At 33.6% G+C, this 18,283-nt stretch overlaps 1 protein-coding gene and 1 non-coding gene across 4 annotated transcripts in view; both read left to right on the forward strand.

The window, feature by feature from the left end:
- Nucleotides 1–15,581, forward strand: part of LOC104118157 (mitochondrial import receptor subunit TOM5 homolog) — an 86,635-nt gene extending 71,054 nt beyond the window's left edge. Inside the window, exons 1-3 of one of the 3 annotated variants that reach the window (XR_691209.4) lie at nucleotides 11,720–11,883; nucleotides 14,982–15,156; nucleotides 15,313–15,581. Coding sequence is in view for 2 of the 3 variants with exons in the window: in XM_070192026.1 (XP_070048127.1) it covers nucleotides 11,797–11,883; nucleotides 14,982–15,059 (165 nt within the window). In the remaining variant the exon portion in view is untranslated. Of the gene's footprint in view, nucleotides 1–11,719; nucleotides 11,884–14,981; nucleotides 15,246–15,312 lie in introns of those variants that run through there. The other 2 variants (XM_070192026.1, XM_009629351.4) reach the window with 2 other exon arrangements.
- LOC104118171 (uncharacterized) lies at nucleotides 555–7,138 on the forward strand. Its single transcript, XR_001973590.3, has 3 exons — nucleotides 555–723; nucleotides 883–1,172; nucleotides 6,875–7,138. It is a non-coding gene; the product is annotated as an uncharacterized protein (transcript).
- Nucleotides 15,582–18,283: the final 2,702 nt, after the last annotated feature.

Raw genomic sequence — 18,283 nt, forward strand, 5'->3', positions numbered from 1 at the left:
TATATATATATATATATATATATATATATATATATATATATATATATATATATATATATATATATATATATATATAAAAAAATTACACAAATTTTATACACTTTTTCAGCTAATCGATATACATAGTTTCTGGCAAAGGCTAAAAGTAAAAAAAATCCGAAACAAATTGGTTGTTGATTGGTAGAAATGACACCCGATAGCCACTCTAAAGGGCTGCTATTTAAGAATTAGCCAGTGCGTCTTAAATTTTAATTTTTCAGTTCAAATTTTTGTGACAAAAAAGTTCTGAATTGTTCTGAAGTTAAGATTTTTAGTTTAAAATTTTAGGAGAAAATAAATACTAGTTAATCTCTAAATAACATCTCTGAGAATGACTATCTATGTCTTTGACCTTGGTGATTGTTGGGGTATTATCACTTTTAGCCCGTGCCAAAAATTATTTATATTTAATAGCCGAAAAGTGTATAAAACTTGCATAATTTTTGTATATAATAAAAAAAAAATAATAAATATATATATTTATTTATTTATTTATTTATTTATTTATTGCGGCCATACACCATTTTTTTCGTGATTGTTAGGGGAGTCCAAATAGAATAGCCCATTAACCCGATACAGCTTTTGTCCTTTGCTCCGATTGACTGCAGCAGGCAGCAGGCAGCAGGCAGCAGCAATCATTTCCAAATCACATTCGCGAATCCTCTCAATCAACGACCAGCAAAGGTAAGTTCATATCTTCCACGTATTTTACTTGTACTAAAATTCGATTCCCTAAAATGGAGTTACGAATCTCAGATTTCTAAGTTGAATTGTCTAGGGTTTTCTTTTTCCTCTTTGGAATTAATTGGACATAAATTTTGTTTTTGCTGGTATAATTCTCAGGTTAAAAATGGGATTCATAATGGAATTTGCGGAGAACTTGATATTGAGATTAATGGAGGACCCGAAGGAGAGAGATCGCAAGTTTCGGGAACACGTGTACGCAACAAAGGAGAGGTGCAGCAAGACTAGAGAGATGTGGAGTTATCCGCTGCGTCCTTATGGTTTCTGGACATTTGATCGGCACAATGCTCAGAACTTCTGGGACCCACAGATCAGCCAAGTCCCCGGCCGCCGCGATCCTTATGATGACGTCCTTCAGGACGGCGCCTCTACTTCCAAATGACTTTTTGGTGAGTTGTAAATTTAAGATATGATTGTAGCTTTTGCTGGAGATTCTTCACTTTTGTTGCTATTATGGCTTTAGGAGGAGCAAAATTAAGGCTTATGTTTTAGAATTATTGTGATTGAGAAAGTTAAAGTTATTTTTGGCTGAATACATATGCGGCCCCTTAAACTTGCCCCGAGTTTTCATTTAGACACGCGAATTAAGAATTGTATCTATTGAACACCTAAACCCGAGCCAAATAATACCTATTAGACACACATTGCTTACATGGCACAATGTGTGTGAAACACCAAATGTGAGCGCGTGAAACAATTTTCTTTAACAAAATTTTTTCATCTTACATTCTTTTCACGTGAGTTGAAGTACTTTTTCGCTAGTTTTGTGAAAAACATTAGCGGGGTGCTTTTGTTTTTCTCTCTTCTTTGTGCTTAAGAAATGCAAAACCTTGAAAGTACATAGACAAAGGCTCTCAAATATAGATGGCAGCATAATTTTCCACTGTGTCGCGTACTTATTCACTTCTTTTTCCATGTCATAGTGTTTGAAAGTCAGGCACTTCATTTTTTGGAAGATTGTCCAGTGAGGTGTCTAATAGGTACAATTTGGCTCAAGTTCAGGTGTTCAATAAGTACAACCCCTAGGTTAAGTGTCTAAATGAAAAATTCGGGCAAGTTTAAGGGGCCGTATATGTATTCAGCCGCTATTTTTTTTATTTGAAAATTTATATGTTACTTCTTTGTGGTAATGCTTGTTCGGTTTGGATTATAAGAGGTTTACTTATTAGACATGTGATGCATCTGCTTGAGTATTAGTCTAACCCGTCTCTTCATAATATAAACAAATGAGAATATCAAATGAATCCCTAGTTCTCTTTTCGTTTTTCATTGATAAAGTCAGTTTTTTTTCTTTTTGATCTGATAGCTTATGGTAATTCTCCTAATTAGACCAGCAAGGGCTTGCTACATCCATTGTTTGAGCTCAGCTGCTACTAAACCGAGAGCCTTGAGCATCATACAAGGCGTGCTGTAGGAGTGGTCGTAGGATTATAATAAGTCAATGCACACTCTCTGATACGAGCTTTGACTCTACCACTTGCTTTAGTCTCTATTTGTGGTATCATGAATCCCTCCCAACGAATCTTGAATTATGAATTCTCACAAGAAGGTCAACTCGACACTGCGGGCGTTTGTGAAACTTTTTGCAGTTATCTGTCACAAAATTATACCTGAATTTTTTTGAGTTCAATCTGTTCTATTTTGGTTTTTGTTTCTTTTAGATACAAGCTCCCACTATACAGACTGGAGGATCATGCTGCAGTTTACTGTATTCTAACAGTTGAAACCAACTTCTTTATTTTGGTGTCCTGTAACCCAAAAAAAAAACGCTTGTATCTTTTTCTGTAGTACAGATGTGTCTATTCCTCTAGAGCTTGATTGGTTTTTGCTCTGATGCACTAGCGAGATACTTTCATCATTCCCACATTGAAGATTCTAAACCACTGGTATTGTGAAAATATATGAACCAGTGTTTTAAATGGTGTGAGCGTAAGGCAAGGCGTTTTACATATGCCTCAGCGAGGCGTAAGTCCCGAGGCACAGGGTATAAGCGCCATTGGTATTAATTTTTAATATTTTATAAAATAATATAATTACAGTAAATATTTATAAACAGGTAAAATTGCATAAAAATTGAAGAAAACTATAAATATGTGAATATATATATATATATATACAACAACCATTTGAAGGAAAACATACTCTCTTCACCATTCTCTTCACCTAAACCAAAAAACCATCCTCCATCCATAACTTCCTTTGTAAAATATTTTCCTATGTATGCTTTAGTATTTTCTATCTCAAACCTGTAAAATAAATAAAGCTTTATGCTTTAGTGTGCAAGTTTTTATTTTCAAGTCCAGTAAATTCTTTCGGGTTTACCGAAAGGGAAATCTCTCTCCTGTAAACATGTAAGTTATTGTTTTATAAATTATGTCTTTGTTTATTACCCCGAATTATTTATAGCTTTATAGTATGTCTTATGTATTTAATTTCTTAGTTGCTAGTTTCTAAATAACTAAAAAATACTCTAAGTATATGGTTATCTTTTCAACTTCTTAATAACTTTGATGGATTAACCTATAAATTCCTAGGAGAGACCTGTTAAGATGAGCCCGAAATATTGCCAGAAAGGCGTTAAAATGGGCAAATATATTTAACTGCGGTCAGGGTGAGGTCAAAGAAAGAGGTGTTAAGAAAAAATCTATATCTTTAAAATGTTGGAGAGAAGAGATGAACAGAGTAAAAAATTACAAAAAAAAAAGAGTTTATAAAAATGGGGTAACGACAGTTCATAATTTTGATAAAATATTAACAATACAAGTTTACAGATCAAGAGAGAGAGAGTGCCTAGTATGATTTTACAACATAAGGTTATCTCCATTATTATTATTATTATTATTTATTTATTTATTACTCTGTTCATCTCTTCTCTCCAACTTTTAAAAAATATAGATCTTTTCTTAACACCTCTTTCTTTAACCTCACCCTGGCCGCAGTTAAATATATTTGCACATTTTAACGCCTTTCTGGCAATATTTTGGGCTCATCTTAACCGGTCTCTCCTAAGAATTTATAGGTGTATCCATCAGAGTTATTAAGAAGTTGGAAAGATAACCTTATACTTAGAGTATTTTTTTAGTTATTTACAAACTAGCAACTAAGAAATTAAATACATAAGACATAATATAAAGCTATAAATAATTCGGGGTAATAAACAGAAACGTAATTTATAAAAATAGTAACTTACGTGTTTACAGGAGAGAGATTTCCCTTTCGGTAAACCTGAAAGAGTTTACTGGACTTGAAAATAAAAACTTGCACACTAAAGCATAAAGCTTTATTTATTTTACAGGTTTGAGATAGAAAATACTAAAGCATACATGGGGAAATATTTTACAAAGGAAGTTATGGATGGAGGATGGTTTTTTGGTTTAGGTGAAGAGAGTATGTTTTCCTTCAGATGGTTATTTTGTTTTATTACTATCTAGTCTGACCTTCCCCCTCTCACTTTGGTATATATATATATGTAGAGATGTGCTCCATCCCCACAAAAAACTCGTCAAAACAATCTATTATATGCTACTTATAAGCACAAGTAACTTGAGTCTAAAATAATAAAGTTTTCTACATGGAGGAACAAAAAGGATGACTAACCTGCAATTTGAACTTGTTGCTAAGAAGGAGAATGGAGTTCTCTTTTGTATTTGTAAAAAAATTGAATATTCATTATTTTTGGGAGATATTAGCAGACTAGCCGACAAGATAAAGAATTGGGAAAGACCATGAATTAGGCCTTCAATCAATAAAAAAGGTCTTGACTTTTAAATTTAATACATTTCAGTTTCTTTTTAAAACTTTTGAGTAATTACCAAGCTGACTTTTGAGAATTTTGGTATTATATGAAGGACTTATTCAACAAATTTTGTTTTAATTTGAAAAAGCATTTGGGACTTACGCCTCACTAAAAAATGCGCCTCAAATGCCCGGGCGTACGCCTCGAATTGCTGGGCGTACTCTTGAGACTTTCGCCTCACACCATCGCCTCAGGGCGTTTTTTGGTGCGCCTTACCCCGAAAACACCTTTTAAAACACTGATATGAACATCTTTATCAATTTATATTGTGACCTGCCATGGACGGAATATGGGCAAAGAAGAGCGCGCAGTCTGACTGTTACCCGTTCATGCCTGGAAATGCTTGTACTTACCTTCCTTCTGCCCATTAAATTGGTATGAGGATAGTACTAAGTGCTAACTGTTGTACGACAGACAAAGTACTCCTTTAGTTTATTTTGTTAATGATTACTCCTCCTAGATTTTACCTGAAACATTAGGAACTTATCTACTAGTTTACAGGTGTAGAACCATGATAATAGGAATTATTAAAAGGGCTCAGGGAGACCTAAAATCAAATGGAAATAACTTTTCCTCAAAAGACCTATAATTTGTGGGAATTCATGCAAATCTAGCGAAAAATGTACCATTAAGGTTTAGTCATGTTAGTACTCTTAGGTCCAGTGTTTGTTAGTTCTTTAATTTTTTGGGAAAAGGGTCAAATATGCCCCTAAACCATGAGAAATGATCTATATATGCCATCCTTCAGTAATTGGGGTCAATCATACCCTCGCTGTTAAAAAATTGGCACATATATGCCCTTACTGACGGCTGATAACTAATAAGTAATTTATCTCTAATTAGTCCACGTGTCCAACATGTAGCTTAAAATTAAAGAAAGGAAGGAAGTTGGAGGCGCTCAGTGGGAGTTTTTCGACAGTGCTGCTTCACCATTTCACCACCAACATAACGCTGCTGGATATGCATCAACAGTTACAAATTCAAAAACTCCCATTGTACCTGACAATTTCACTGGGAAACTCTTCAGAGTTTTTTGGAATAAATATTGAACAACCCCCATTTTATCTCTCCATGTTTTAGTTCTTCAAAGGCATTGCCTTTCTTGATGAGTTGGTGATAAAAATTTAAATCTGAAACTACAGAAACATCTGGTTGGCTAAAATCACCATCTTCCATCAGTGCTCGCATGTTAAGATCTATGAACCCATTTGCTCTTTTAGAAGAATTTGAGTCCATTAAACTACTACCGCACCACCTGCTCCGCCACCAGCACTACCGTCGTCACCTCTCAACCTTTCTCTGCTACCGCCACCACTGTTAGCCATCAAATACCTGAAGCATTTCCACTCCTCTTGCTGGTCCCTTCTCCGGCTGGAACCCAAGTCACATGAAAAACAACCTGGACATCTCTTCACCTCTAAGTTATCACCGAGTTAGACTCAACCCATTTCCTTCTTGACCAAGGACGATTTTGGGTATCACAAGAATGGACCTTTTTAGGTTTCCTTTATTGAAGGAAGAGGAGTTTCATTAAGCTCGATTTCCTGAGTAGAGAGAGTTTGAAAAATATTAGTAATTGCTTCAATATACTCAGATAAATGCTTGAATGGGGGATTCTAACCTCTGAGGGAAAACTAAAGACTCTTTTTGGATTAAAATAGAAATCACAAGGGACAGTAAAAGGAATAATCCTTAGTTGTTGAGGACGTTGCTTTTGGATTAGTTAGTCCTTATTTGATCTGGGTTCTATTTCTTTTCGCCAACTGCTGCAGATTCTTAGCACTTTTGTTTCAAGGTGGAGAAGAAGAGGAGGCGGAGGCGGAGGCGGAGGCGGAGGCGAAGGCGGGTGGTGGAAAGGGAAACCATTGATGGTACTAATCAGATTAATATTAAGCCATGTGGCTATTGTGGATACTAATCAGATTAATTAGAAATTAATTAATTTTTATAGTAATTAACTGCAACTATTGATGGATAGCATATCTAGACCATTACGTATGGTTCAGTGGCATATTTTACCATGTTCCCTAAATTGTTTTGGCTGTGTAAACCAATAGCAAATGTAGAGAACCTTAGTATTAGAGAACCTCAAGTTATTGATAATTGGAAAGAAACGGGTCCATATGGGGCGTAACGGCAGTGAAGATTTATGGCGAACCCACTTCATCAAAAAAAAAGAGAGGAGAATTTATGGCAAACCCAAAGATGTTGCTGTTGAGGCATTGTTGTATTAAATTGTGATTGACAACACTCTGAGTAAGAACATTGATGTTCAAGTGTTGGTTTTACTTGCAGGATGGCTAGGAGAGGTCAGCAAAGGAGCTCTTTTACAGTACTTGGTGATCCAGATTATTTCTAATGTGTATTATCTGGTTTCTAAACATTCTCCATGCTCGACTAGTGGATCAATTGAATAAATCATGATGTTATCAATGATGTCAAAGGTACCTTGTTTTCATAAGGATATTTAGCTTTTGTTGTTTAAAATTTGCATTTGATTGATCGAATCATTAATTTGATGAATCTGTGAGGCTGTGTTATTTGCCTCGGTTCTGCTTATCTCATGATGCTAAAGTTGAAGGCGTGCACTAATTGAAAGAAGTTACAAGATTGGGTGCAAATGCCATTTGGTTATGTTATTCGTAAACTTATTTTGCACGAAGTGTTTAGCTTCAGGACTGAGACGATCTGTTATGTTTGAAGGACATCTTCAAACTTATCAGTGGTAAACTTAGTACTTGAAGAATGTAAGAATGGTCTTGAAGATTAGAATTCAAAGCTTTATTTTGTAGAGGGAAAACCAATGAAGCTTGCTATAGATGATGGTACGATGGTGCTGAAAATCTTCCATCTTGTAACAACTACTAAGGTAAAGAATAGAAGGCAGTAAACACAAAGTTAAAGACTATAGATGAGGATAAAGCATGCTTACGTTATTTGCAATGGTAATACATCTCAGTGCTCTAGCTACCAGATGCTGGGTACATAAACTAGCCCTAATCTATGAAATAAGTGGCAGGCATTAATTACTTTGCAACTAAACTGTAATAAGTTGAAATTGCACAAAAACACCCATAATGCAGATGCTTCTATTGCGTGGAAGGTGTAAATGCGCATTTACAAATTTGTTTAACCTAAAAAATAATTGTCAAGGTCAAAGCAATTAATTTTATATGATGGGCCACAAGCAACCGATTCGATCCGAAAGACATAAATTTTTGTAAATACAGCGTGATAGAAGAGGATAATAAATTCAATGACAGCGTGAATCAGACGCTTGGTTGGAGGACCAGAAGTTCTTGAACTTAAGAGAAGTTCAACTTGTGGTTTGATCTTTGATTCTTAGATGTAATGATTCCATTTGTATTTGGAAGCCTTAGATATGTCCGGTAGTATTTATGGACTTGTTGGCATAATTGGACCGGATCCTGGATGGCTCAGGTAAGTCTTGGACCTCTCGGAGCATGTTTGTGATGGCTGATTTCTGCTGGTGTCTAGTGTTCATTGCGTTTGCTAGGGGAGTCTTGCGTTCGCGATGAATGAGTTGGGCTGGAGGTCGTTTGTTCTTCGCGTTCACGCTAGGTGAGTCGCGTTCGCTAAAGCCTGCGGCATTAGTACTAAAACAAAGTAGATAAAATGCTAGGGTTACTCTCTTTCCTTTGCCACTAAAGTGTACAGCATTTGTCGTGGTGGTGTGTATAAAAGTTTTACACTGTAAGTGTAGGTAAGTTACACCCATCACTGATTTAGTTATATGCACCTATAACTATAGCATAAAAGTTAGTGCAATCTAACATGTTCTCACTTTTGTTTTTTCGAATTATCATATTAGACTTGCTATGAATAATAATTACTCATTATCGTAAGTCAACTTAATTTGATAGTATAAAAATTCATACATTGTTAATGCACATTATTCAAACTCGTTAATCAAAGAGGGCTATATTATTATTGCGCGTTTAAAATTAGTTTGTTGTCATACATGGCAGATCTGTCCAACTACAAGATTGTCTGTTTCTTTGTTGAGAGATATGAAACAATGACAACTATAATTCAATGAGTTTTTATAGTTTTCTGCGCATTAATGAAAGCTAGAAATGGCCATAACAAATACTAGCAATGGACCCTTTTGCTTGAACCGGCAGTATTGCAGTAGGACTTAAATCCCATCCAAGAAATACTGCTCTAATTAATACTCCCTCCGTTCACTTTTCCTTGGCAAATATATTAAAATTAGATTTTTATTTTTACTTGTCACTTTACGCATATCAAGAGAAGACAATTTTTTTTTCCTGTTATACCCACAATATTTATTACTCATTTCAAATTATTTTTTCAAATCCAATAAAAGATGCATCAATTAATATGAGAATCATGATAAATTATACACTTCATTTATTATTTCTTAAGGGGCGTGAAAAGTCAAAACGTGCCGGGTAAAAGTGAACGGAGGAGTAAGAAATTAACTTTGACACATTGTTTACAAGATGGAGAGACCAAATGGGATTAAGTCCGAATTTCATCGAATCAATAAAAATTGACGGAAATCTTTTGACAGAATGAATTCGTCAATTTCTTTCGTATATTTCAAGCGAGTTGTCAATTCCGTAACAATTTCTCTGACAATTCCGTTTAATTTCTCCACTACAATTGCAAATATGCTAACTAATTATTTGATTCTTTCTACAAAAAACACAAAAAAAAAAATATTAATTAAAAATTTATGCATAATATTGAAGTATTTTCTAGTAAATGGCTTCGAAGAAGGTAAAAGTTCAGCACTTGACCGAATTTTGGCTAATATCTAAATAAAATGAAATGAATTTGATTTTCTACTACTAATATTAAAAATTATCATGTGTCAATCGCTGCTTTAATTTTTTTTTCAAGTGGATTTCATATCTAAACACAATCACAAACTATTTTCCAACTGCCATCTCAAAGTTTTCCTTTTTTTAACTTCAACCAAATATTTTTTCTCTTTCAATGACAATGAGAATCCAAACTTACTCTATGTTAAATTAGAGATTCACATTTTTTCATAAAATACCCAAAAAACCGAACATATTGTCCTTTAGTCCTTAGAACTTTCTAAAATTAGATTAACTTAACACATCATTATACTTGTGATAATATCAGATTAAGTTAACGCATCATTGCACTGGAAAACCATTGCCTCAATAGTTGACTGAGTTGGTTGGGTAGCTTGCCTAGTGCAATTTATATTTTTTGTGTGGTTTGCGAGTTATTGCAATATTATTTATCCGAAAAATGAATAGAGTTGAATTTATACGTAGTTCCAAGGATATGTTGCGTAACTTAATACAAATCGTAAGGATAAATAGAAATATAAATATGGATTGCAAAGAATGTGAAGTAGATAAAGTTGTAAAGAAAATGAATATTAGGACTCAACAAGTAGAACCAATTTAAGAAACCTGAAAGGATAATTCTTTACTATGGGAGAATATAGTGTTTTTATTATAATGTAAGCCTCAAAAACTTTTTCTTACATAAATGGTAACCATGCCCTTTTATAGTGGAGGGATTTTGCTCTAAGCATAATAAAATAAACATTCAGTGGGAGACCCATGATAAGTAAGCTTTTCCACAATTTCTGCCAAGATTTTCTCTAGTGAGATTGCAACGGCTTTTGTCTGCGAGCTCGATCTTGCTTAGAGCCCTCGATTTTGGTTTGAGCTTGATTCCGACTCGAGCTCTCGAATTGATTCGAGGTCAATGTTGGTTGGTCTCTGGTTTATAAACATGATAGATCTACTCTGCATCATGGTTCGATTTGGATTCAAGCTTGATAACCATGTCGAACTCGACACGAATCGCCCCTCCCCCCGGGGGTTCGAGGTTAGTTTGTTCCATCTTCGGGATCTCACTTCGATAGATCATCATTCAAATTCGATCGGACGTGCGAAGGCCGAAATTTATTTTGACCGTATACAAACATGAACAGATTAACCAGTGTGCACCCAACGAGTAGCGACTGCGAGTTTCCCTGGACATTTTCTATATATAAAAAAAATTAACGCATCATTATACTTGTGAACAAAAGAATTTACCAAAAGAAATATTTGAATTTAAACAGCATAATTCGCAATTTCTTGATGTCTATATGCAATAAAGTTTCTATGTTGTTCTAATTCATTATCCCAACAACTCCCTTTGGGGTCGTTAGGTAGGATGCATTAAATAAAATAATGTATGTATTAGTTTTGTGTATTAATAATACTTTGTTATATATATTTTTTGAACCTATGCATTAGTTATGCAAGCATTAGTTATACACCATATTTGTTATTATCCTATGCATAACTAATGCATAGGAAACCATGGAATTAACAATGCAATGGGTTTTAATGCAAGTATTAGCTTAGTTAAAGACAAAATCACCCTTCAAAATATCTTGATTAAAATATACTATTATATTAATGCAAGTTTGATGTAAAGTTTGATGCTGAAATTGCTCCCGGTATTTATATTTATACTTCACCAATTTCTTCATTATAAATTTATAAATCTGCACTCTACTACTACGTACTGGAATGCACTTGTAATCAACTCATTTCCCTTTTATTTTCTTAATTCAAACTTACTTTGCCTAGTAATCCAAGAAAGTGGGGGAGAGGGGGGGGGGGGGAGGAATTATATCCCAAGTAGATAAATAAATACTTAGCATATTTTCTTTTTTTATAGATAAATATTCAGTTCTATACTACAATATAGGTAGACAAATCAAATAATTTTTCTAAAATATTTTTTTTATATAAAAACATTCCTCAACATATGTTTCTTTTAAAAAGATAAAGTGATGAGAGGGTATTTTTGCAAACAAACAATTCTTTTAGAAAGTGTGCATTGCTTTAATAAGTCAAATCAAACAATGAATAAAAAATATGTCATAATGCAATCATAAATAATACCAGCATTACTAATATACTTTATTCAACATTATTCTTATGCACCCTACCAAACGACCCAGAACACATAAAGCCAATAAACCACTTCTAAAAATCGCAAAGCAAAAAAGAAATTTACTATAATGAATAGGGTAAATTTACTAGAATACCCTTGTTAGGTAACCTCCATAATATACTGGCTTTAAAGTTTTAAACCCTAAACCCTTAAAACAAATAAAAAAAACTAAATCCGAGTACACTGTATTTCTCAAAATCGCGGCTCTCACTTGTACCATCTTCAATTCAATGGCGGATTCAGTGATATCGTTCGACAAAGTCAAAGCTTTCTGGAATTCTCAGGTTCATGATGAGGAAAAGTGGAATCTCAACATGGTAACTCCTTTTCCTCTTGTTTCTTAGAAATAATAGGGGATTGTATTTTTTGATCTGTCCCTAATTTGATTAAAATACAACTTATTTAGTACTTTAAATGAAGTGGATTGAATGAAGCAAAATGGATTCAGAGGATTTATATAGCCGACTTCAACTAGTTTTCAATTGAGATGTAGTTGATTGATTGATAAATTTTAATAAAATTAATTGGGTTCACAAGTTAATGAGAAGGTAAAACCCCTAGGGCTTTGGGTCAGCTGTGAGGATTATGTATTTTACGAGTTTGAACCCTGCAGTCAGTAGCAGAGACATGATTTTCTCGAAGGGGAGTCAAAATTTTAAAAAGATTAATACACGAAGAAGTCAAGGGGATTCAATACATAGTATATATACATAAAACATAATTGACACCCCTTGGAGCTATGTGGCTCCACCACTGCCTGCAATTTCTCATATTTAAGTGGGAGCAGGATGGAGGGCGGGCCTATACTCCTCCCAGTTATGAACCTAGGGATTGCTTAGTTATAAATTTATAATAAAAAGCTAATGATGTTACTATATTCTCAAGAGAGATTGCCATTGAACTTTGCCCTGGGGTCTGTTTTTGAGGTAATATAAGAAGATTATGTATTGAAACTTATATTTCAAGTATGAACGAAGAAACAGAGGAAGGATATGTTTTTTTTTTTTTTTTTTGGGGGGGGGGGGGGGGGGAGGAAGATTGGAACTTTTGGAAGCCTATCACTTACATTAACAACATGATCATAATGTTTTGTGTGCAAAGCTTTGGTCAACAATGCAACTTTTCGTGGACGTGTTTGGGTACTAACCTTGTTGTTTTGGAGGAGGGGAAAGGGGCGAAAGGATACAGGTTATATTGTTTAACAAAAATAGCTCTAGTTGTTTACTAGAATCTTGCATATTTTCTTTGGATTCTGTTTTGTGTATGATCATGTCGATGTGTTCCTAATCAGCAGTTGTTGAGGGGATAACATTGCAAATCCCTTTGATTTCTTCAGCTCTATTCTTTAGTAAGAGAAAATTCCAGCAAAAATATATTTTGTGTGATTCAACAACAAATTATGTATGCTTGTTTGTTGTCACATTTTTTGGTCTACATGTGCTTTAAGCTTTTATGAGACCATAAATTTTCTTTTTCTTTTGGGATGTGGGTCTGAACAAAAAGAGATTGTTATTGTGAAAAGCATTTCTCAACTAATTTTGATTTGGGCCCTGTTCGTTTATTTTAAATGTGGGTCAGAAAAAAAATGATATGTTCTCGTGGAAAACATTTCTCAACTAATTTTGATTTGTGCACTGTTTTTTTTTTAATTTGGGCCCTGTTCATTCTTTTTTATTTGAGCCCTGTTCATAGTTTCAGCATAGGTGATCTTCCCTCTTGATCAAAGATGATAATGTACGTTGGTCTACTCGGGATTGTGTTGGTGCAGATGTAGAAACAATAAGGTTCAGTTGGTGAGATTCATCTGATAAAGATGCCCTTAACTAGCCTATATGCTGGGTTGTGTAGCCTGACGTTTAAACTGACAGTGAGCCTGAGTTTCCAAAATCTACCCTGCCACCCGATGCAAAAAAAAAAACTCTATTGGTTGGACTTAAGACTTTAGATTGAGACCCATAAATAGAGGTGGCAAAATGGTTAAAAGAAAACAGTTATCCATCCATATTATCCATTAAAAAATGGGTTGGATAATGAACTTTTTAAAAACGGGTCGAATATGGATAAGAACTATATTATCCACTTAGAAAATGGTTAACCAAATGGGTAACCAATGGATAACTAATGTGTTTAACTTTTACATTTGTAAAGCCTCAAATTGGGGGTTCCTCAAGTTTGGAAGACTAAGAATTCTCCCACAAGTGATCATATTCAAGAAGACATGGATAATATGGATATCCATATTATCCACCGGATAACCCGTTTTTATCCGTCTAAAATACGGGTCGGGCCGGATAATTTATCCGTTTTTTGAATTACCCGTTTTCGACTTGCTCATATCCGACCCGACCCGCCCCCTTGTCGCCCCTACCCATAAATATGGTGCTGGAGTGGATTTAATGTTTTAAGCCCAAAACTAAAACCACCCACGCTAACCATATTAAACGTGTGCTTTCTTTGTAAAATGATCATCTCATTCGTGTTTGATACTATGTATTCAACCCATGCTCACTATATTGAATGTGTAATTTCTTTGTCAAATATCATCTCATTCTTGTTTGATACCGTGTATTCGATAATGACTAATACTTAATTTACCATTATCTTGACTCTTTAATCTGATTTTGTTTTCAGCTGTTATATACATTGTGATTTTGCTAGTCAATGTTTTATGGGATACATAAGAAACATATTGAATCGATGCTTTTCAATGAATAGAATGTAAAACCTAAAATATGGAGTAGCATGCCTGCTTATCTATAATAAAAAGATTTTCTTTAACTTGTTCATTGGCTTCAGACTGATATTTTTGTGTATTCTCCTATTCTCTGTATCTCCTTTTTTGTTTAGCCCTTTCTGCCCTCTTTAACTTGTTCTTTCAATTTTCTATTAGCGGCTCCCAGAAATTAGTGGTTGTTAAACGGTGATGCTAGCTTAGACCTCATTCTCATGACAGATTCTTCTTTGATTTGTCATTAGTGTGAGGCAGACTCTCTTCGTTGTTATCGTAGTTAAGTTGATATATTTGTATGTTTATACCTTTGTGAAATCAACTGCAACACATGAAGCCTGATTACCTACTCGTATTCTTCTCAATTCTCATCATAACCATTTAAAAGAAAAGTTGTCTTGAGAAAATGAATTGTAGACGTGTCAATTAGCTATTCGTAAACAGCTTCTCCCCCACGCCCCTCAAAAATATGGGTGGATGAAAGCAGTTTTATTGTTCATAATAAGTCGCTTTGCAGGTTCTTGGTGGTATGTCCGATGTTCAATGTATCTCAACTTCCAATTTTTATCACGCTTGTTTAAAAATTTAAGCAGATGATAGTATCATTTTTGTACTTGTCCGAAACAAAAGGGTAGCAATTTAGTCTCACGTCCTATTTAACTTTTGTTTTTGCATGCCTCTTTGCAGAAACTGCTTCGAGCTTCAGCACTCTTTGCAGGTTCCATCATTTTGATGCGCCAGTATGGTGATCTCATGGCTATCTGAGGAGCCATGGATATACATTCTCAAGGTCACGTTTCCAGTTCAACGAGGACCTAAAATCTCTGATCACCTCCTTATCTAAGCGTGAAAGAAATCCCATGTAAGAAGATAGGTTATTGTTTTGATATTGGATTTCCTCAACATCTCATTTATGGAGTCTATTCTGCTGATAGTCACCTTTCATTCTAATTTTTCGTTTTTATCAGCTATCTATTACTTGAATTCTTTTTTTGTACTAATTATTATCAATTAGCAGATTGCTTTCAGTGCTGTAGGTGCAAAAGAGTTGGAAAGACTGCAACTAGATTTAAAAACACGGGTGGATTCGTAGTTTGTGGAAATTCATACTAGATCGAAAAGTTAGTGCAGTTTATAGATGAATGGGATAATGTGGATGGTTATTCCGACAATCCGACAGATGTTTTATCCTTTAAAGTTTAAACACTCAGCTTTCGTTCGGCCATAAAATTTGGGAGCTTTTTTTCAAATTTTGTTTTTAAATATCTATTTATTTTTAGATTTTAACCATTTTTTGGCAGATTTGAAAAGATGATCTTTAACTCCCAAAAATAACTTTAGAGTAGCTTTTTAAGTTTTATACTCTCAAAATTTCAAATTCTTTTCAAATAAAATGCATGTCCAAACACTATCAACTTTTAAAAATCAATTTTCATCTCCAGATTAATTGTTGCAATGTTGTTTCGCACGTCTCTAATTTTACATGTTAGCCGAATTAATGTACTTTATGCTTTTACATACTTCCTCATTAGAAATAGAAAGAAAAAAAACAGGTTAAATAAGGCGTTTACTTTTCATTAGACCTATTTCTTAATTTGTGTTTCAAGTGATATTCCAAACATGAAAGATTAAATAAATAAATAAATAAATATATATATATATATATATTTGCCGAGACTCCAATCCTTTCATGTTGGAAGTAATGTTTAATTTTAAAGAAATGATGTTTATATTAAATCTAAGATAATTTTTGAACATATAAGACGAAAAAAGTTAAACAGGATGTGATTTCATTATTACGTAACTAATAAAAATTATAGGAGTATATAACTTTATATTATCTGAATAAATACTAGACAGTTTAAACCTTTTTAATTATTTTTCTACTTCAAAGAGGTATCTGAATCATGAGTAAAGTGAAGTTACAGGACTTGTACCCAAGAAAATAAAATTTATGAAACATTTCAGAAATATTGTGAGTAACATGTAGAAGACTGAAGAGGTGTATCAATTGCAGAGGATAAGGAAGCTTTTAAGGTAGCATGAAAAGTCATAATTGCCCTCTTGTATGAATTAAATAACAAGAAGCAACTATGTCGAACATGGAATCTTTGTTCACCTTTCTTTATGTAGAAATTTAGTCATGAATATAGACATGTATGAAAGTTTAAAATCTGTTTCAGCTTGTTAGATGATGTATATCATTAATAATACATTGGTTAACATGCATGAATTGTGTTCTTAAATCATTAGAATCAAACAATATATATTGGATCTTTTATTTTTTAGATTTATATGGTATAGATAATTTCGACATTTCTCTTCCTATCTAAAATACAACATATTGATGAACAAATGAAATGATAAATCAAGTCAAGAGAAATCTCATAATAAAGCTCTTAAATTTTAGTACTTTATGCAATTCTTCTTTCGCAATGCTGAATGAATGCACCAAAAGAAAACAAGATCGCCAAAATCCTCAACTCCTTGTGAAGAAATGAACAAAACAACCAAAACACAATTTCAACCTATGAAATGAGTAAGAAATTGATCTTCATTAATCACTCGATGACACTTATAATGAGAATACTGTAGAATCCCGTGTCTAAACCCTTTTCAGGCACTCCATTTGCCAATTTAGCAAAAAGTGTCAAGTTCATACTTATAATTTTCAACTGTAAAAGATAAAGAACTAGATGAGATAAAAATACTAAGAAAAATTCAAGAAATGAGGAGGATTTATGAAGATGAACAAAGGAAAAACAAATGAAAGGATCATCATAGGACAATTTTTTCGATTGCTTTTTGATTCCTACGTCTTATGATGATCCTTGCATTTTTTTCTTGTATTTATCTTCACGAATCCTCCTCATTTCTTGAATTTTTTCTAGTATCTTTATCTCATCCAATCTTTATTTTTATTTTTGAAAACCCTAAGTATAACTTGGCACCATTTGTTGAATCGGCAAATGGAGTGCCTGAAAAGGGCGGAGAACTGGAGATTCTAAAGGATTCTCACCATAAGAGTCACCGAATGATTAATAGCGATCAATTTCTTGCGGACTTATATAGGTTGGAATTGTAATTTGGTTGTTTTGTCCATTCCTTTGCAATGAGTTGAGGATTTTGAGAACCCTGTTTTCTTTTGGTGAAGCCATAAAACACTGCAAAAAAGAAAAAGAACTCGCAAGTAATAAAAATTAAGAGCTGTATTTGGGGATTTCTCTTGACTTGATTTATCACTTCATTGATACATCAAGATGCTGAATTTTACAAATGAAGAGTCATGTAAAGATCATTTGTACCATATAATAAATCTAGAAAATAAAAGATTCTATATGTATCGTCCTATTCTATTTTTTTCAAGAACTCAATTCATGCATGTTAATTAATGCATTAAGGAAATACCTCATCAGACAAGGTGATTGCAAACTTTCATATATGTCTATGTTCATGACTAAAATCCAATCTCAGAAATAGAAGGATAGTGTGTGAGAGATACATATAATTTACTAAGCTAATCAGAAAAGCTTAATTATATGAGAAAATTAAAAGGCAACCAAGGAAAAAGAAAGGATCAAGAGATGAAGAACTATAAGGGAAAAAAAGAAGGTTATATAGCAGATGTAGAGGGGTATAATGGGCATCAAGTGTTAAATGCACAATTGAAGAGCTAAGATCAAAAGTAAGAAGATAACTCCAAATTTAATGCATCTATTCTCAACCCAGTTTATGTTTGACTAATTAATTTTGCGATTTTAAATAAAATTGAATGGGGTCACGAGAAAAGTTCGTCCACCTTTTATTATTGAAAAGCAATATACATTTAAAAAGAAATATCTATTATAAAATGGGCAAAATATTAATTGAGTAGAAAGAATCTATGTTTAAAGAAGAGATTGACTTGTTATAGAATTTGCACTCAACAACGGCCATGTTTGTTGCAATATATACTATTAAATATACATTTAGATATAATATTTATTCAA

This window comes from Nicotiana tomentosiformis, chromosome 12 (genome assembly GCF_000390325.3).
Source record: "Nicotiana tomentosiformis chromosome 12, ASM39032v3, whole genome shotgun sequence".
Taxonomy (NCBI): Eukaryota; Viridiplantae; Streptophyta; class Magnoliopsida; order Solanales; family Solanaceae; genus Nicotiana; species Nicotiana tomentosiformis.